This window comes from Microcebus murinus, chromosome 4, assembly GCF_040939455.1.
Source record: "Microcebus murinus isolate Inina chromosome 4, M.murinus_Inina_mat1.0, whole genome shotgun sequence".
NCBI classification, from domain to species: Eukaryota; Metazoa; Chordata; class Mammalia; order Primates; family Cheirogaleidae; genus Microcebus; species Microcebus murinus.
In genome coordinates, this window is record NC_134107.1 from 33,607,037 (window position 1) to 33,625,735 (window position 18,699).

Below are 18,699 nucleotides of genomic sequence, written 5' to 3' on the forward strand. Positions count from 1 at the left end.
GGGTAGAACATATAGCTTAATTCCTAAGTGAACTAAAGGTTCATAAAATACTTAAAAAAATTAAATGACTTAAAAACACTTAATGCATAAAAATTAAGTTCCCTACTCTTGGGGATGAATAGTTATTGGAAATATCCTAAGTTAACTTGTTTGAAAATAGCAATGAATTATTACTATATGCCATTTTTGGATTAAGAAAGCATTTTATCTGATCGTTCAGAAATATAAACATTCTGTAAAAAGATGACTGAGCTCTGCTATTACAATAATAGTGTAATAAAGTTAAAAATTAAGTCATAACAATTTATAGTTAATTTTCCTTTAGGATCATCTGAAATCTCTAAGGAAGTCATCCAAGTACAGGAATTTACAGAAGGTTTTATTCCTAAAAAGTTATATCTAAATTAAATTGTTAAGTGACATATACTATCCAACTTATACTTAAATGGAATCTATTATGAATCTTGTATAAAGGGAAAAGGCCTTTTGAAATACAAATATCCTCTCCTAATGTTTTTATAATTTCACATTAAAAAAAATCTAGCGTACTTAAACTGATGTATACTTGTACTTAAGGAAAAGGACTTGCCAAAGCACGGGAGATAAAATCAGAGTGGCAAGACATAATCCAACCTATTAAGTGGGGTTTATAGCAATTTTCTTTCAGGGAACAGAGGTATCCTGAAAAAATTATGAAACTTGTAGGAAAAAAAGAATAGGCTCCTTCGGGTCTTGAATATCAAGGTTACATTTAATGTGGTGATGTGTGTTTTTAAAGTTGTGCCATTTGAAAAAAGCAGGCCAAAGAAAAGGGATATTACTCAGCTGAAACTTTAGCTTTTTAGTGTCTATGTAGCCAGGGTAGACTTCTCTTTCTCTAGTGTTGGAGAAATTGGTATGTTGTTTGTTGGGAATTTGGGTGTTATTTAGTCCATCCCAAAGAAGGTGAACATAAGGGCATATATCATTTATAGCAGTCAGGCTCATCAATATCTCTGATGACTTAATACAAGCACTGAAGCTGATGAATACAAACTATTCAAGTTGGTAATTAGAAAACACTTAAAAGAGGCATATTACCTGAAAAACAATGTTACTGGTGCATGAAAATCAGCCTTAATAAAAACCAAGCAATAGACTGTTTTGTACTTTGCAGAGGTTTATAAGAATACATGTATTATATAGTAGTGGAATTATATGTTTTTTGGAGCTTGAGAAAAAGAAAGGGAATTCTTTTTTCAGACATCTTTTATGATAAAGCCCTTTTTCAAATAAAAGAACAGTCTGAATATCCATAAATGACACATTTTCCTCACCCTTATAAAGTAATGCTAATGTTAGTATAGCTACTCTGGTCATTTGGGGTAGGATCAATTATTTTTAAGCAGATGATTCTTGTAGAATTAGATATCAGAAATTCACAGCGCCTCAGAACAAAGGGCAAACTAAAAACTTGATAAATTCTCTAATCTGGTTTTCTACTAGAAGGAAATGTATATAGGGAAGAATTTCCTGATTTGTAAATTAATCACTTTGGAGGAGGATATTAATGCATTATATGGGCACACTAGGCAAAACTACATTTTACTATTTGTTTTACAGGCACTAGAATGTTAGATTAGTTCTCAGCATGTATTGTCATTTAAATAAAACCATATTAAGCAATTGTCTTAATTTTCACTGAACAGAATGATGGATGAAAGTAAGTCACAAGCTTGTATCTAGCAATAAGAACTATTAATAGATATGTCACATAATATGACATAGGCTTGTTATTTAAGATGTTAAATGTTATTTTTTTATTAAAAATTTCCACCCTTCTTGTCAACATATCATTAACAACATAATGAAAATCTAAGCTTGAGTATTTTATATAAAATGTTTTAGTGTGAGGTGAGGTCTTGCGTAATATCTTGTGACACATACTACTTGACAAAACTTGTGCTGGATAAAAAAATGCAAAAGCAGAGAACTTTCTAGGCTGACAACTTCCATGGTCACAGTAGTCTACTCTAGTTGAAACACACAGTGCAATTACCATCTACAAAATCCTGGACTTACAATCTTAAGTTCCTACAAGTCTATCTATTCGATTTCAACAACCATTAATTTCTTCATTATATTATTATACAACTCAAATAGACTCTCTTGCTGGAATGATAAAGAATAAACATGAATGTGACCCACAAATTAAAGGCTGAAATGTTATAATAAATCCTTGAGGAATTTACCTAGGGGTAGGAAACTTAACCATGGGATGGACTTGTTAATACTCTCTGAAATTAGAGGGTGAAAACTGAGTTGAGTAACTTTAAGCTGTGTTGGAAGACTTTCAAAACCACATTGTAAAATAATAATATTAACCATAGTTTGCCTTGAAAGTACACATAAAATTTACCAATGACATTAAGAATAAAATTGCTTAATACTGTCTGAACTATTTTAGAAAATTATAATGAGTAGAAGGGGAAAACAGATAACTCTAGACCAAAAAACTCATGATAATAAGTCAAATAGACTTAGATTTCTTATCTGAAGTCGAACGAATAGACACTTTTCTGGAATATATTCTGTAACAAGAACTTCTGTTATGTTTCTCTTTTAAAATAAAATAAACTGTCACCTCCACTTCTGTGAGCCACTTTTTACCAAGATGTTTCCTTTTCTTAGCGTTTCAACAGCTAGGTCTGGCATTTTATGTAATGAGTCCTATCAAGCCAGGATTCTTTTAACCACATTCAAGTGCCATTTGGAAGTACTTCATCTCTGACAAAGTTTAGTGTGCATGTGTGCACGTGCATAAGTGTTTTCAACTTCAGAAAATGAGCAGTGAAGAGGGACACTGAATAACCCCAAGAGCTTTTTAACCAGTGCTCCTTGTCATCTCCTGAAAGAAACATGGAAAGCTGAAGAGCTTCTGTAAGGACGAGTGGAGATAAAGATGCGTAGCATATTGTGTGTAAGAGGAACAGTATGCTTATTTGTCAGCTCCCCAAAGACAGGCTGCTGCTCTATACTACTCTTAATAAAAATATCATGCTTGGTGTGGCAGATGTGAAAAAAATCTGTACTCTGATTTGGGAAGAATTCAGTGGTTTTAAATATAACTGGGATCTTTCCTCTTTTCGCCAGCTTTACACATTTCCTGCTTTCTCTTAGAAATTCATTTTTCTATAGGTACACCTAAAACCTAGAGGCTAATATATTTTTAAATTTTTAAAAATTATATATTTTTTGAGACCGGGTCTTGCTCTGTCACCCAGGCTGTGGGTACAGTGGTGCAATCATAGCTCACTGCAACCTCGAACCCCCCGGGGTCAAATGATCCTTTTGCCTCAGCCACCTGAGTAGGTGGGACTAATAGGTACCTGCCACCATGCCCAGCTAATTTTTAAATTTTCTCCCATCCAAGTACTAACCAGGCCAGATTTTAAAATTTTCTGTAGAGAGGAGGTCTTGTTATATTGCCCAGGCTGGTCTCAAATTCCTGGCTTCAAGCAATTCTCCAGCTTCAGCCTCTCAAAATGCTGGGATTACAGATGTGAACCACCATGGCCAGACCCAGAGGCTGATTTATTTAACCCCTTCCATGCCTTTCCGTAGTCTGGGTGTAGCAAATACATACCAAGGAAACTTCTCAGTAATTACAACCAAAGAGGAAACAAATCGAGCAAGCAGAAGGCGTATTTCAATTTCTTTGCATTCCTTAAGATGGCACACATTGTTTTAAAACACATGTTTTGGTGATAGTTCCAGATTTCCCTAGACTTTTTTCAAACAATTGGAATTGTCAAGTTTAAAGAGGGTGATGAAATTAATAGTCTAGATATTATATCAGGTTCTCTGACAGTTAAAATAAAACAAGCATTATATAATCTTAATCTGGCTCAATACCATTTTTATCAGTAATTGTTTATGTCACAGTGGACAGCTTTCTAAATATTCCTCAGATAATGGATATTTATGTTTCATCTATGTCAAAGAACAAGCAGAGAATGAGGTAAGATAAATAAATTATGTAAATATTCAAGAGCTTAAAATCAAAGAAATAGAGAAGGAGAAAAAGCAGGGAAGTTTATTTACTTAATATTTACATAACTTAAAAATCTCCCTCTTCTATTTTTTTCCCTTGTCTCTCTTCCTTTCTCAACAAACATTTATTGAGCACCTACTATGTAGAGGCAACAAGCTAGCTGGAGATACAAGGAGTCCTTGTCCTCAAGAAGGTGCCACGAAGGAGTTAACACAGGTGCTGAGAGTACACTGAGGACAGAGACTTTACCAGATGAGAAAAGACTTTGAGGAGGAGGAACTCTTCCAATGGAATTAAAAAGACAAGTTAGAGTTAGACAAGAAGTTAGAGTCCTAGAAGAAAACAAACAGCAAATGGAAAGTCAAAAAGGGCATGCTTGGTATGATTGGAGTTACGGTTTGTGCAAAAAAATAGTCAAAGGTACTGATGGAGAAGTAGGCAGGAGCAGAATATGTACGGCTTTCATTCTGAAGGCCATGGTGAGTCAAGGAAGGCTTCTAATCATGGGAAGTGCCATGATCAGATTTAATGCCTGAAAATATTTCTCTGGCTAAAAGGCTATCACTCTTGTGTGGGGAGGGAGGGAAGGACAACACTGAAAGCAGGTAGAGCAATTAGGAGGCTGGTGTAGCAATCCGGGCAAGTAAGGATGAGATCCCATTCCCCCTAGCAGGCAAAACTGAAGCCTTTGTTACTTCCATCTGTGATAACTTCTGTGGTTCTTTTTAATAAATTGCTGATATTTACTCCTTCAAAATAACATCTTATGCTGGGTATGTAGGGAAATTCACACCTGATCTACCAAAAATTGTGTTGGTCATATCATTTTTTCCCCTAGTCTCTCACCATAAGGAACCAGGTGTTAAATCAAGATTTGGTGAGAAATTGGATGAGGACCATGAAGAAAAGGGAGGTATCAAACAAAAATGGATGGATGAATGGATGGGCAGGCAGACAATCTCATTCATTCAATAGATACTTGTTAAACTCCTACTATGTGCTGGATATTATTAATATTTTAGGTACCATGCCCACTAATGTCCTTTTTCTATTCCAGGATCCCAATTCCATTTAATTACTATTTCTTCTTAATCTCTAGTCTATAACAATTTCTCAGCTTTTCCTGGTCTTTTACAAATGTCTTTGATCCTTCTGAGGGATGAATGAGAGAGGATGACTCCTAGGTTAGTGTTTTAGGTGATTGAATTCATGCTAGGCATTAGGATAGGGACTACTAGAAGGATAGGAGATAGGTGAGAGGTAATTAATTCACTTTTAGACATGTTTGATTTCAAGTTTCCTTGGGACTATCAAATGGAGATATCCAAGAGGTTATTGGGGTTTAGGAGAGAGGCTATGCTGGAGACAGAGCCTTGGGTCTATGGTTCATTGATTTACCTCATTTCATTCACTCAAAAAATATTTATTGAGTGTCTATTAAATGTCAAACTCGGACTATGCCATCTTTCTACTTTTCCTCCCAGTTCAGCCTTTCTGACAGGGATGAGACCACTATTTTTTCTATATAGTGTTAATGGCAACTTTGTTTTCTGTGCTTTTCTTCCCTGACACTAAAGTTTTGGTTCCCACTCCCTCTCTCAGATTTTCTAAAAAGTAGAACTGGGAGAGAGCACATGGCTGATGGAGTTGGAAAAAAGATTGCATTTATTATTTGAAATTAGGTTTTAAGTTGGAGGAGTGCTGGATATAAAGTAGAAACTTGATGCTTGAAATAAAATAAGCCATCAAAAGAACTTTAGATTTCTTAGCTACAGCTGGAGCCTGCTAAACAAATAGGTGCTAAAGCCAATTTCTACCAGTACACTTGTTAGTAAGTTGTCACTTAAAATGCACACACTAATCTAAGTTAAGTGAGGGTGTCAGATGCGTATAGTATATACCTCACTGAGACTTAATCTTTTCATACATAAAATAAAAGGTTAAACTTGGTGATTGCCTAGGGTCTTTCAGTTTTTACAATTTTGTATAGTTTATATGTAAAGATACCAACAAGATATTAAGTACTGGAATTTGAAGAATTTTCTTCTGTGGAGGTTTTTAAGAAAAGGTATATTTTTCCTGCATATTTCAGTTAAATGCATGTCTGCCTAGAGATTGGTGAAAGGAAAGGTGAAACATGAATACAAGAAACTAAGCATGGACATGGAGCTGAACAGTTAGGAAGATCATCAGAAATAAAGACAAAAGCCTGGATTTCATCACATAAGACATTTAAATGAACCTTGTAAGAAACATGCTATCAGGAAGATATTCTGGTAGGAAGGAGAAATCAGAAATTACATATTTATTACACTTTCAGGACTCTGAGGAATTGAGCAAAAAGCAGAAAATGTAAAACAATAACAAAATCAACTCAAAACACAAGACTTTTTATGGAAGAAAATCCCTGTGGAAGTGAATTTAGCAACAGGCCCAGGGCAACATGTCACATCCATCTAGGTCAGATTGTACCTTCTGGCCAGACAGTCAAGGACTCTGAAAAACCTTCGACTGCATCCTAGGTAGCCTGAGGGAAGGACCACTGTGACAGGGAAGAAGGAGATGATTTTGAGTGAGGATGAGTTGCCCATGTAATAAAAAGAAAGCAGTTGCTTTTCCTGGAGGATTCCAGGAAAAAGCCTCAAGACGTTTAGTTTTTCCAGAGTCTAGGAAAAGCCTTAGTGCAAACCTTGAGAGCTATGCTACTTGTAATGAGCTTGGTTTCCAACACCAATCTACTTCCTTCCTGGGGTCCTATTCAGCCAGCAACAAAGTTGGAAGAATAACTATCAACCAAACATTCTGCTTCCAAGAAGTATTTCCATCAACATTATAAAAGTCAATAAAGGTTCAGAGAAACTGATGAGGACTAAAGTAGCTTAAATGGCCCTAAGTGTGTTCAATAAAAGCATGTATTTACTTTTATCTTCTAGTTATAGGAATTACTATGTGGTTACATTCATGTGTTTTCTTTTCTCTCATTCCTTCTTTCCTCCCTTCCTTTTCTCCTTCTCCTCCCTCCCTTTCTCCCTCCTTATTCCTCCCTCCCTTCCTTCCTTTTTTCATTTCTTCCTTCCTGCTCCTTCTTTCACCCACAATTCCTTTCTTCTTTTTACCTGTACTCCACAGAGGCTGACTTTACTTGGAAAAGTCTCCAAATTCCAATGATACAGTATAAATAGAAGTTAAATAATAGATGCTTTAAAGATCATTTGTTAGAATTAGAAATCACCAACAGAGGAAGTAATTGGGGATAATAATTGTGTGGATATGCATAAAATATTTAGGTCCAAGTTGATGGGGGAAATATCTATTAGCAGGCAACATGGCTGTATAGGACCATATACAATGGCTGCAATTTTTATCATATTTTTCATATTGATAATTGATTGATTATCAATTGATTGAAATCAATTATTGATTGATTTCATGGCTGCAATTTTATCATATTTTATCATATTTTTCTTTACTCTCTATAACTAATCTGTGTCTAAGTTTCTTTAAATTATTTATTGGAAGGGACTTTTATGTATCTCTTTCATTCCCCACTTTTACTAGAGTTTTTGATGCTTTCATTATCTTACACTTAAAATAACTGCATCCCTGACTCTTTTCTCTGCCTCCACCAATATGTCCTGTATACTTCTTCCATACTAAATGTTTACTAACTGTTGCTTTCAGCACACTCCCAAGAATCTACAATGGTTTTCCATATCCTCTATGGCTTTTAAGGCATTCCACAAATCATCTCCATCTCAGTAATTTTCCTCAATAAAAACTTTCTTTGGTCAGGCCAGTTCCTAGACTGTTTCCAAGTGTGCAACTGGCATTCATACCTCCTTGCTTTTACCTAAGATTTTCTCTCAGGAAGATCTTCCTCTTTCAATGGCCCTTATACTAATTCACCTAATTCTACTACATTTCAAAGTTTGGCCAAGTCTTAGCACCTTCCTTTTTCTAGATCTAATTTACTTTTCCTTGCTGAGCTATAATCATAGACTACTATGCACAATTTTACATTTTGTTATATATGACTGTTTCATATCTACTATCCTTTTCTGTCTTATAATAATGTGAGGTCTCTGAGGGTAGAAGACATAGTGTGATACGTGGGGGAAAAAATCCCACCAATAATATTCATAGTTGAATGTTCATTAAAGTAAATGTCAACCAGAAACCTATGCTATAAGATCTTGGTTTACCTTGCTGTTAGAAAAACTTATTTAGATGTAGAAGAGGAAGATAATAATGTCAACCACTACTGTGAGGGAACACAACTAAAGAATCTGCTCATTGTAGACAAAGAAAACAATTGGAGGATGTTCTAAAATCATCTTCAGCTGCTTATCTCTAAAAGGAATTATAATCTACAACTGTAAAATATTCTGTTTTGCATATTACAAGAAAAGCCCTTTTTTGGATATAGTCCAAATATAGTTTTAAGTAATAGTTTTTATGCTTTGTCTTGTAGAAAAGTTGTTTGGCACTAAACATTAAAATGGCTTTCATGACTTGACACTATCTTCCAACTTTACTTTCTACTACCTGATTCTTAGGTTGCTTGTAAAAATCATTAATCATTGTTAAATAAGTGAATCTCTGTTGCCACACACTCTAGAGCACACTACAAACAGAAGCAGCCAGATTTAAAGCATCTGTCCTTGTGATATTTTCTTTGGCGTCCTATTTAAAACTATTGCTACTTTTCTTCAACCATGGTGACTTACTGCTGATGTTATATCTCTCCAGCATGGTAGCCACATTACCTTTTCACTGTACCTCAGTTCGGCTTTCTGGAAGATGACTGCCTATCTCTTTCGGAGACCCCAGGTGAACTTTATGTAGGCCACAAAACTAATATGAATATCTCAAATATATTCTACATATTTTGTAAAATTACATCTAGTCCTTTCCTCTTGATTTGGCAACAGAGATTTACCTTTTTAACTTCATAATTGAATTTAATAATTTAAACCTCTTTCCATCTCCACATTTCCTGGGTCTATTGCTTGCTTCTATTCCTCTACTTCCACTATGATGGGGATCATTCTTTAAAGTTCTCTTAAGCTACGTACATGAAACTCTCAGATCCACCCTTCCTAACACAAGCCTCCACCACCACTGCATTCTCTTACTTTCTTACACCATACTAACTTTTGGTTTGTACCAAAAGTTACAACACAAGGACTGTCTGCTTTGCATTAGAGTTAGAACTTGTGCTCTCTCTCCCCTTCCATGTCTTCCCCATTTGACTCTAAGCTCCTTAAACAAGAAGATTATTACCATGTTTATCTTTCTCTATGCTCGACTTTCTAACCAGGACTTGCACAGTCTCTCTCTTACACACACACACACACACACACACACACACACACACACACACACACACACACAAACGCACAGTGTTGGTCAAGTTACAACGAATAGCATACGTATTTAAAAGTCTGAAAATAAAGAAAATCTATGTTTTCCAACTCACTAAAAGTCAAATTTATTTTATTAGAAGAAATGATGAGAGTGACTGTGTGTAATCATCCACCTCAAACTCTATTTTCCTATTTCACATTTGTTGGCAGCATTGAAGCTGCTGAAGAGGAACCTTTAACTAAAGCAATACTTGTATATTCTATTCAACTCTAGTATGACTAACATTTCATTATTATTCATATCGGATCATACAAAATTTATGGACAACTTGTCTCTATTCTTAAGGCACCATAGACTTAATTGTATTTAAATGACTCAGGATAGAACACGCACCAAACTGTTTTGCTGACATCAACTTATGTAGTTGAACAGTTATTGTGTACTATTAAACAGTTGGCACATTTCACGTCTTTGGCATGTAAAAGCCAATAGGGTGTAGACTTATGTCGTTTAAATGATGCCAATGTGTACTTCTCACCTTCTTAAATATATCAAAATTCCTTAGGATGCCAAACAAAATCTATCCTCTGGGGCTAAAATGTGCCAACAGTTTAATAGTACATGGAAGCATTACTGGAAAAACTTGAGAGGAGAAAAAGACCTTTTTCCCAGTAACAGACTAAGGTCTCATAAGTGAAAATGAATTACAGTTCTGGAAATTATCTGGTGAACTTTAGGCCTGAAAACCGATCCAAGTATAATTTTTAGAATGATCACTACTATATAATTTTTTCAACTATATAACCTCTGGGTATTAAACTGGCTTTATTAAAGCTTCTCTTGGCAACCATGTTTGTTGTTTTAAAGCTTTAGAGCAAAGCCAGCCTATGAATTTGGAAAGAGAAAATTTCTTGATTTTCATTTTCAGAATTGGACTGGTGGTAGTAATAATTAAGCAAATGGAGACTCCATGAGTAAATATTCAGGGAAATATGTTCTGTATATCCAAAATAAATGGTAAAGGTTGATACTGATCATGCAAATTATGTATTTGCTTATGGTCTGGTAAGTATGTGCTTGTTTTGTGCTCAGACAGGAAAAAGTTTAGCAAGTAATAATATAACAAGATATTTGTAGGTAAATATGTGGTATTTGAACATCATTATTTATTGGCATTTTTAACTTGTTCTTTAAAAACTCAGGCAGGCTCAATAGTTTTTAAAATAATGGTAATACAGCATGAATTTTAACAAGAGTCTGTAAAATTAATCATCATTACTAAAATAAATCACTAACTATAAATAGTATTAGATTCCACATAAAATAAAGTAGTTTTTCACTATTACAAACCTTGGACACCAACAAGAAAGACTGGAAGAAGGACTGTGAACATATTGTAAATGTAGAAGATTCTATGATGTGTGTACCATGGGAAAATCATACTCGAAATAGCCCTAAGATAGAAAACAATCACAAATAAAAAAAGTGCTATAAAAAACAGACTCACAGTGAAGAAAAAATTTCCTTTGATAGCCATAATATAAATAAATATCAATTCACACTTTTGAAAATAAACATATAAGCAGACTTTGTGAAAGCTGTATTTCAATATTGTTTAGTTAAATATATTTTTCAGAAATCATCAGGCATAGATAATTGTAACTGTTTCACTGTGCTTGCATTGCTCTTTCCTTTTTCAATACAAACTTGTCTCATCCTCACTTTCCCCATTTGTCATGAGAATGTTGGTTTATAACATCAAAATAATCAGACTTTTCTTTTTTTAAAACATAGGTAAAAAACACAAAACATGACATCTACCCTATTAACAAAATTTTAAGTGCAAGGTACAGTATTGTTAACTACAGGCACAGTGTTGTATATGGATCTTTAAAACTTTTTCATTTTGCATGACTGAAACTGTATACCCATTGAACAGCAACTACTCATTTCTCCTCCTCCTAGTCCCTGGCAACCACCATTCTACTTTCTGCTTTGATGAGTTTGACTATTTTAGATACTCATATAAAATAAATCATGCTACTTATTAATATATGAGTATTTGGTTTTCTGTTACTGGTTTATTTCATTTAGCATAATATCCTCAAGGTTTACCCATGTTACAGCATATGGTAGGATTTCCTTCTTCTTAAAAGCTGAATAATATTCCATTGTATGTATAAAACACATTTTCTTTATTCATTTATCCATTGATGGACATGAGGTTGCTTCCACCACTTGGCCATTGAATAATTATACTGCAATGAACGTGGCAGTGCAAATATCTCTTTGAGATTCTGACTTCAATTCTTTTGGATAAGTACCCAGAAGTGGGATTGCTAGATGACATGGAAGGTCTTTTTAACTTTTTAAGTCACCTCCATATTGTCTGCACATTTTACTTTCCCAGCAATAATGCACAAGGACTACAGTTTCTCCACATTCTTGCCAATGCTTATTTTCCATTTTTTTTTGGTAATGGTCATCCTAACAGGTATGAGGTGATATCTCATTATGGTTTTGATTGGCATTTCTAAAACTGCATTTCCAGTTTTTTCTCATAATTGTTTTGGATACTTTGGGTCTTTTGTGATTTCATATGAATTTCAGGATTGTTTTTCTATATCTGTAAAAAATGCCACTGGGATTTTGATAAGGACTGAATTGAACTTATGGATTGCTATGGGTAGTATGGACATTTTAACAATATTAAATCATCCAATCTATGAACATGCGATTTCTTTCCATTTATTTATGTCTGCTCTAATTTCCTTCAGCAGCGTTTTGTAATTTTCAATGTTCAAATCTTTTGATTCCTTGGTTAAGTTTTTTTACTGAAGTATTTTACTCGCTTTGATGCCTTGTAAATAAATTTTTTTGATTTTCATTTTGACTGGTGCTAACGTATAGAATTGTATGTTGCCTTTTTATCATGCAACTTAGTTAAATCCATTTATTAGTTCTAAGTTTTTGTTTTTTTGCTGTGGAATCTTTAGGGTTTTCTGCATATAAGATCATGTAATCTTGATAGGAAGATCATTTTACTTCTTCCTTTCTCATTTAGATGCCTTTTTATTTCTTTTTCTTGCCTAGTTGCTCTGGCTAAGGCTTTCAGCACTATGTTGGATAAAAGTGACAAGAGTGGGCATCCTTGCTTTGTTCCTGATCTTAGGGAAAAATTTTTCAATTTTTCATCATATAGTGTATAATAAAAAGCTGTGGGATTTTCATATTAATATATGGCCTTTATTATGTTGATGTTATTTCTTTCTATTCCTAGATTCCATGTTTTTATTGTGAAAGGGTGTTGACTTTTGTCAAATGCTTTTTCTTTGCATTATTGATATGATCATATGATTTTTATCCTTCTATATGTTAATGTATCAAATTGATTGATTTTCATGTGTTGAACCATCCTTGCATCTCAGGGACAAAATTCCACTTGGTTATGATGTACGATTCTTTCATTGTGGTGTTGAATTTGATTTGATTTTTCTTGAGGAATTTTGCACATATATTCATCAGGAAGAGCGGCCTGTAGTTTTCTTTTCTTGTGGTGCCTTTTTCTGGCTTTGGTATCAGAGTAACACTGGCTTAATAGAATAAATTTGGATGCATTCCCTCCTCTTCAATTTTTTGGAAGAGTTTGAGAAGGATTGGTGTTAATTCTGTTTTAAATGTTTGGTAGAATTCACCAGTGAAGCCATCTGGTCCTAGGATTTTCTTTGTTGGAAGGTTTTTGATTACTGCTTCAATCTCCTTACTAATTATAGTTCTATTCAGACTTTTAAATTCTTCATTATTCAGTCTTGGTAGGTTTTGTGTTTCTAGGAATTTATTCATTTTTCTAGGTTATCCAATTTGTTGGCTTGTAATTGTTCATAGTAGTCTCTTCTAATCCTTTTTATTTCTGTAGCATCAGTTGTAATGTCTCCTCTTTCATTTCTGATTGTATTTATTTGAGTCTTCTCTTTTTTTACTTAGTATAGCTAAAGATTTGTCAATTTTGTTGATGTTTTCAAAAAACCAGCTCTAGTTCTGTTGATTTTTTTATATTCTCTATTTCATTTATTTTTGCTCTAATTTTTATTGCTTCCTTCATTTTACTCACTTTGGGCTTAGTTTATTGTTTTGCTAGTTTCTGGAGTTAGGTTGTTTATTTGAAATCTTCTTTTTGAATGTTGTCACTTGTTGCTATAAACTTCCCTCTTAGTATTGCTTTTGCTCTATCCCCTAAGTTTTGTTTTCATTTGTCTCAAGGCATTTTCTACTTTCCCTTTTGATTTCTTCTTCAACTTACTGGTTGTTTGACCCATTGGATGTTTAAAGTGTGGTGTTTAATTTCTACATATTTGTGAATTTTCTAGTTGTTCTGCTATTGATTTACAGTTTCATTCCATCAATGTCAGAAAAGTACTTGGTATGATTTCAGTCTTAAATTTGTTATGAGTTATTTTGTAACCTAATGTCCCATGTGCACTTGAGAAGAATGTGTATTCTCTTGCTGCTGGGTTAGGTGTTTGGTATGTCTGTTAGGCCCTTTGGTCTATAGCATTGTTCAAGTCTTCTGTTTTCTTATTAATCTTCTATCTAGATGTTCTATCCATTACTGAAAATTGGGTATTGAAATCTCCTATTAATACTATTATTATCTTGCTATCTATTTTTACCTTCAGTTCTACCAGTGTTTGCTTCATTTATTTGAGTGCTCCGATGCTAAATACATATATATTTACAGTAGTCATACTGGCCTGGTGAATTAGTATTTTCATCATTATATAATGTCCTTCTTTGTCTCTTGTGACAATTCTTGACCTAAAGTCTATTTTGCCTGATACAAAAACTTCTATACTCTCTTGGTTATCATTTGCATGAAATATCTTTTTCCATTCCGTCCCTTTCAGCTCATGTGTGCCTTTAATGCTAAATGGATCTTTTGTAGACAGTATATAGTTGGATGTTATTTTTTAAATTCACTTCGCCACTTTGCATCTTTTGATTGGGCAATTTAATCCATTTACATTTAAAGTAATTATTGATAGAGAAGGAGTTACTATTGCCATATTAATTGTTTTGTTTGTCTTACAGTTTTTTTTACCTCTTTTCCTCTCTTGCTGTTTGACTTTGTGTTTTTTATTGTTTTTATTTTTTAGTGACATGCTTTGATTCCTTTCTCATTTTCTTTTGTATTTTCTACAGGTATTTTCTTTGTGGTTACCATAGGGCTTACATAAAACATTTTACAGTTACAAGAATATATTTTAAATTGATAACAACTTAACTTCAATTGAATACAAAAACTCTACACTTTTACTCCCCTCACACTTTGTTATTAATGTCACAAATTGCATTTTGTTATATTGTATATCCATAACATATTTTGATAGTTATAGTTATTTATCATACTTTTGTCTTTTAACTTCTATATGAGAATTAAGCAATTTATATAGCATCATTACAGTATTACAGTATTCTGTATGTGTCCATATATTTACCTTTACCAGCAAGCTTTATACTTTCATATGCTTTTGTGTTGCTGTTTAGTGTCTTTTCATTTCAGCTTGAAGGACTCCCTTTAGCCTTCCTTGGAAGGCAGGTCTAGTGGTGATGAACTCTTTTAGCTAGATTCCCTCCTTCAATCTGGGAAAGTCTTTCTTTCTCCTTCATTTTTGAAGGACAGTTTTGTCAGATATACTATTCTTGGGTGCAAGTTTTTTTCCCCCTTTCCAGTGCTTTGAATATATCATTCCTCTTCCTTATGGCCTCCAAAGTTTCTGCTGAGAAATCCACTCATAGTCTTATGAAAGTTCTCATTTGTGATGATTTGCTTTTCTTTTTGTTGTTTCAAAATTCTGTCTTTTCTGGCAATTTGATTATAATGTGTCTCAGTGTTGACTTCTTTGGATTCATCTTATTTAGGATCCATTGGACTTCTTGAATTTGGATGTTCATTTCTTTCCCCAGAATTGGGAAGTTTCCAGGCATTATTTCTTTAAATAAGCTTTCTGCCCCCTCTTCTCATTCTTCTTTTTCATGGACTCTAATATATATACATATATATGTATATATATACATATGTATGTATATATATACATATGTATGTATATATGTATATATATACATACATATACATATATATACACACACACACACACACACATATATATATGTTGGTCTGCTTAGTGGTGTTCCCTAAGTCCCTTAGGCTTTCTTCACTCTCTTAATCTCTTTTTTTCCCCTCTGACTGGATAATTTCAAATGACTTGTCTTTGAGTTTGCTGACTCTTTCTTCAGCTTGATTAAGTCTGATGTTGAATCTGCTAATGAATTTTTCAGTTCAGGTACTGCAGCATTCTTTGGCGCCAAAATTTGTTTCATTCTTTTTTATTTCTTTGTTGAAATTCTCATTTTGTTCATTTATGCACAATTTTTTTGAGCTTATTGAGTATGTTTATGATGGTTATTTTGAATTCTTTGTCAGGTAATTCATATACCTCTTTTTAGGGTTTGATTCTGGAGATTTATTTTGCTTCTTTATTGGGTCATTTCCCCCCCTATTTCTTCATGTGCCTTGTTAACTTTGTATTGGTATCCACACATTTGAAAAAATAGCCACCTCTTCCAGTCTTTTCAGATGGCTTTGTACAGAAAAAGACTTTTGCCAATCGCCCTGACTAGAGGTTCTGGGGCCTTTTAAGCCTTTTCTGTGGATGTGTCTTCTCTAGATTTCTGTGTTTAGATTCCTACTTAGAAGAATTTTCTGTTTTTTTCTCTGGTCCCCCACCCCAGCTTGTAATCTCTTACTCTCTCTGGTGTCTTTGATGTACTGCAGGTCCTATAAAGCACTGGGTTCTTTCTTATTCACAGTGGCCCTCAGGCATTTAGAGTATACTGAGTCTCATCAGTGCCCAGAGTCAAGCAAGAAATAAACCAGTCCCTTGGGCAGCCTCTTGAAAAGCTGAAATGCCAAACACACGTTCCACTCTTCTTTCTCCCTGAAGTAGTGGTAACCAACCTATATTTGCCTGTGTCTGCTAAACGGCAGGTGCTTTGGAGCAACAGCACACTGTCCAGCTCTTTTGTTCTAAGTGGCTCCCAGGCATCTAGAATATGTCAGGTCATGTCAGTGCTCTGAAAGAGGTGACACAGAAACCAGTTCCTAATGAATGGTCCAGTCTTCTCTATCCTTCCCCAGGGAGAAGCCAGGAGCTGAGAGTTTCTTGCTAAACAAAGATGTCCCCTCCAATTTCATGTTGAAATTTAATCTACAATGCAATAGTTTTAAGAGGTGTGGCCTAAAAGGGCCTGAGATTGAAAGAAGAACTTTCTTGCCCTTCCATCCTTTCTGCCATGGGAGGATAGCTAGAGAGCACCATTTATGAGGAAAGGGCCCTTTCACCAGATACTGAATCTGCTGGTGCCTCTTCACAGCCTCCAGAACTCTCAGAAATAAATTTCTACTGTTTATAAATTACCTAGTCTGTGGTATTTTGTTATAGCAGCACAAATGGACTAAGACACCTTCTAACAGACTGGCTGAGTGGAAGGAACTGTGGTGAGAGAGTACTATTAATTTTCCTACTGGCATAGATTGGCTAATTTTGCACTTGCCTGGGGTGCAGGAGCCTCTTAATTGGTTTCTGAGCTATGTATTTTTGTTAAATTGGTATCACCAAGGGAGGAGAGAGGGTTTGCAGCTTTCTATTCCACCGTCTTGCTGATGTCACTACTAGACTTTTCTTAAAAAGATAATCTCACTGATTAATGACCACTAAACTATCTAAGGATGAACAAATCACAGCCAAACTAATGGTGCAGTAATTGATGTGGCTGAAATATATGTAGATAAGGCATAAGAAAACAAACATTTTTGGAAAGAGCCTTCATTCAGGCTGTGTCGCACACTCACACAACCAATTTTATACTTTTGATTAAGTCAACTGATTGTTCGATAAAAATGACTGGCTGTATAATGATGGTAGTCAGTTTTTCAATTGCAGTAGTGAATGGGTCAATTCATCAAATAGCTGAAGCAGTTATACAGACATAAAGTCCCAAAGCTTTCCCACTAACGCAGATTACCATGATAACCAAACAAAAGGGGGAGAAGATTATAACAACAGTAGCAAAAACAAACAAAAAAACCCCCACATTTTTTTGAGATCTAAAGTCTAATTTCCAGTACATCAGTATTGATGTCTACTACTATTTTTACTAGACATTGTGTCACAGGTGACATTTTAAATTTCACTCCTAAAATTATTTTTCTATTATTTCATTTTATTTTTGCAGCATCCCTGTGAGGTAGAGCCTGAGGAAATGGGCCCTTCTATATTTTATTGCTAACTTAGTACATAGATACTAATTGCGGAAACAATCTGTTCAGAGACTGTGGAGCTTTGGTACTGACTGTTAATATGGTGCAATACAGCCATTACAACTGACAGTAGACACTTTATTTTGTAAAACATTTAAAAATATACTGCACTTACATCTTTCTTAGCCCTTAAAAATGAACAAGCACATTCTAAAATGAGCTAGAATTACATTTTGTTTTACTAGTTATGAAAAATTTCTCTTGGATTGATTTTACTTTGAATTTTGGTAGAGAATGAGAGCCAAGAATAACTTGAGATTTTCTCCTCTAGCTGATCAGATTATTTTGTCCTTTAATAAAAATGAATTATGCTATAACTTCTTTCTATCTGTTAGGAAACAATTCAAATTGAAAACCCGATGTGTCTTCCTAAGATTCATGGTATGATTTATCATGAGGTAAGGAGACCATATTGTACCCTTTCAATCTAACTTTAATTTTGGTTTCCAAACAAGCTATATCTCTTTCAAGGTTAAAAGCACTAAAAGCACACATGAACGCTAAGGAAAATCTTAAAATTTCCTGAAATGCATTAGTCTTCCTATTTATATAACAAATACCTTGTTTGTTTATGATGTTCTACATCATTAATCTAGATAAATAAATGTAGAAGTGAAGGGAGCTGGGTTTGCTGTGTCGTCCATTGCCCAGCAACCAATGGTTACAACTGTTTAGCAGCAGCACTCTGTGGCAAAGACTTAGAGGTTTTGCAGCATATGCTTCTTTCTATACCAATACTGATTCAGGCTGGAAAGCCTAAGAACTCATATTTACTATTGGGTAACAGGGCAAGTTTGGAGTATTTACTTTTTAAAAATTTTACTTCCCTAAAATTTTAATGTTTGCCACAATTAAGTAATGGATACACAGAAGCTTTTTAAAAGTATCTGTATGTTTGAAATACTTAAGTTTTTGATGAAAG

At 34.3% G+C, this 18,699-nt stretch overlaps 1 protein-coding gene across 3 annotated transcripts in view; it reads right to left on the reverse strand.

Moving 5' to 3' along the window:
- Positions 1-18,699, reverse strand: part of ELP4 (elongator acetyltransferase complex subunit 4) — a 211,983-nt gene that overhangs the window by 20,986 nt on the left and 172,298 nt on the right. The window contains exon 10 of one of the 3 annotated variants that reach the window (XM_076002059.1): positions 1-10,854. This exon is cut by the window's left edge and continues 2,211 nt beyond it. The exons of the other annotated variants lie outside the window; for them this stretch is intronic. Coding sequence (XP_075858174.1) covers positions 10,813-10,854 — 42 coding nt within the window. The 3' untranslated portion in view covers positions 1-10,812. The remainder of the gene's footprint in view (positions 10,855-18,699) is intronic. 3 annotated transcript variants of the gene reach the window in all.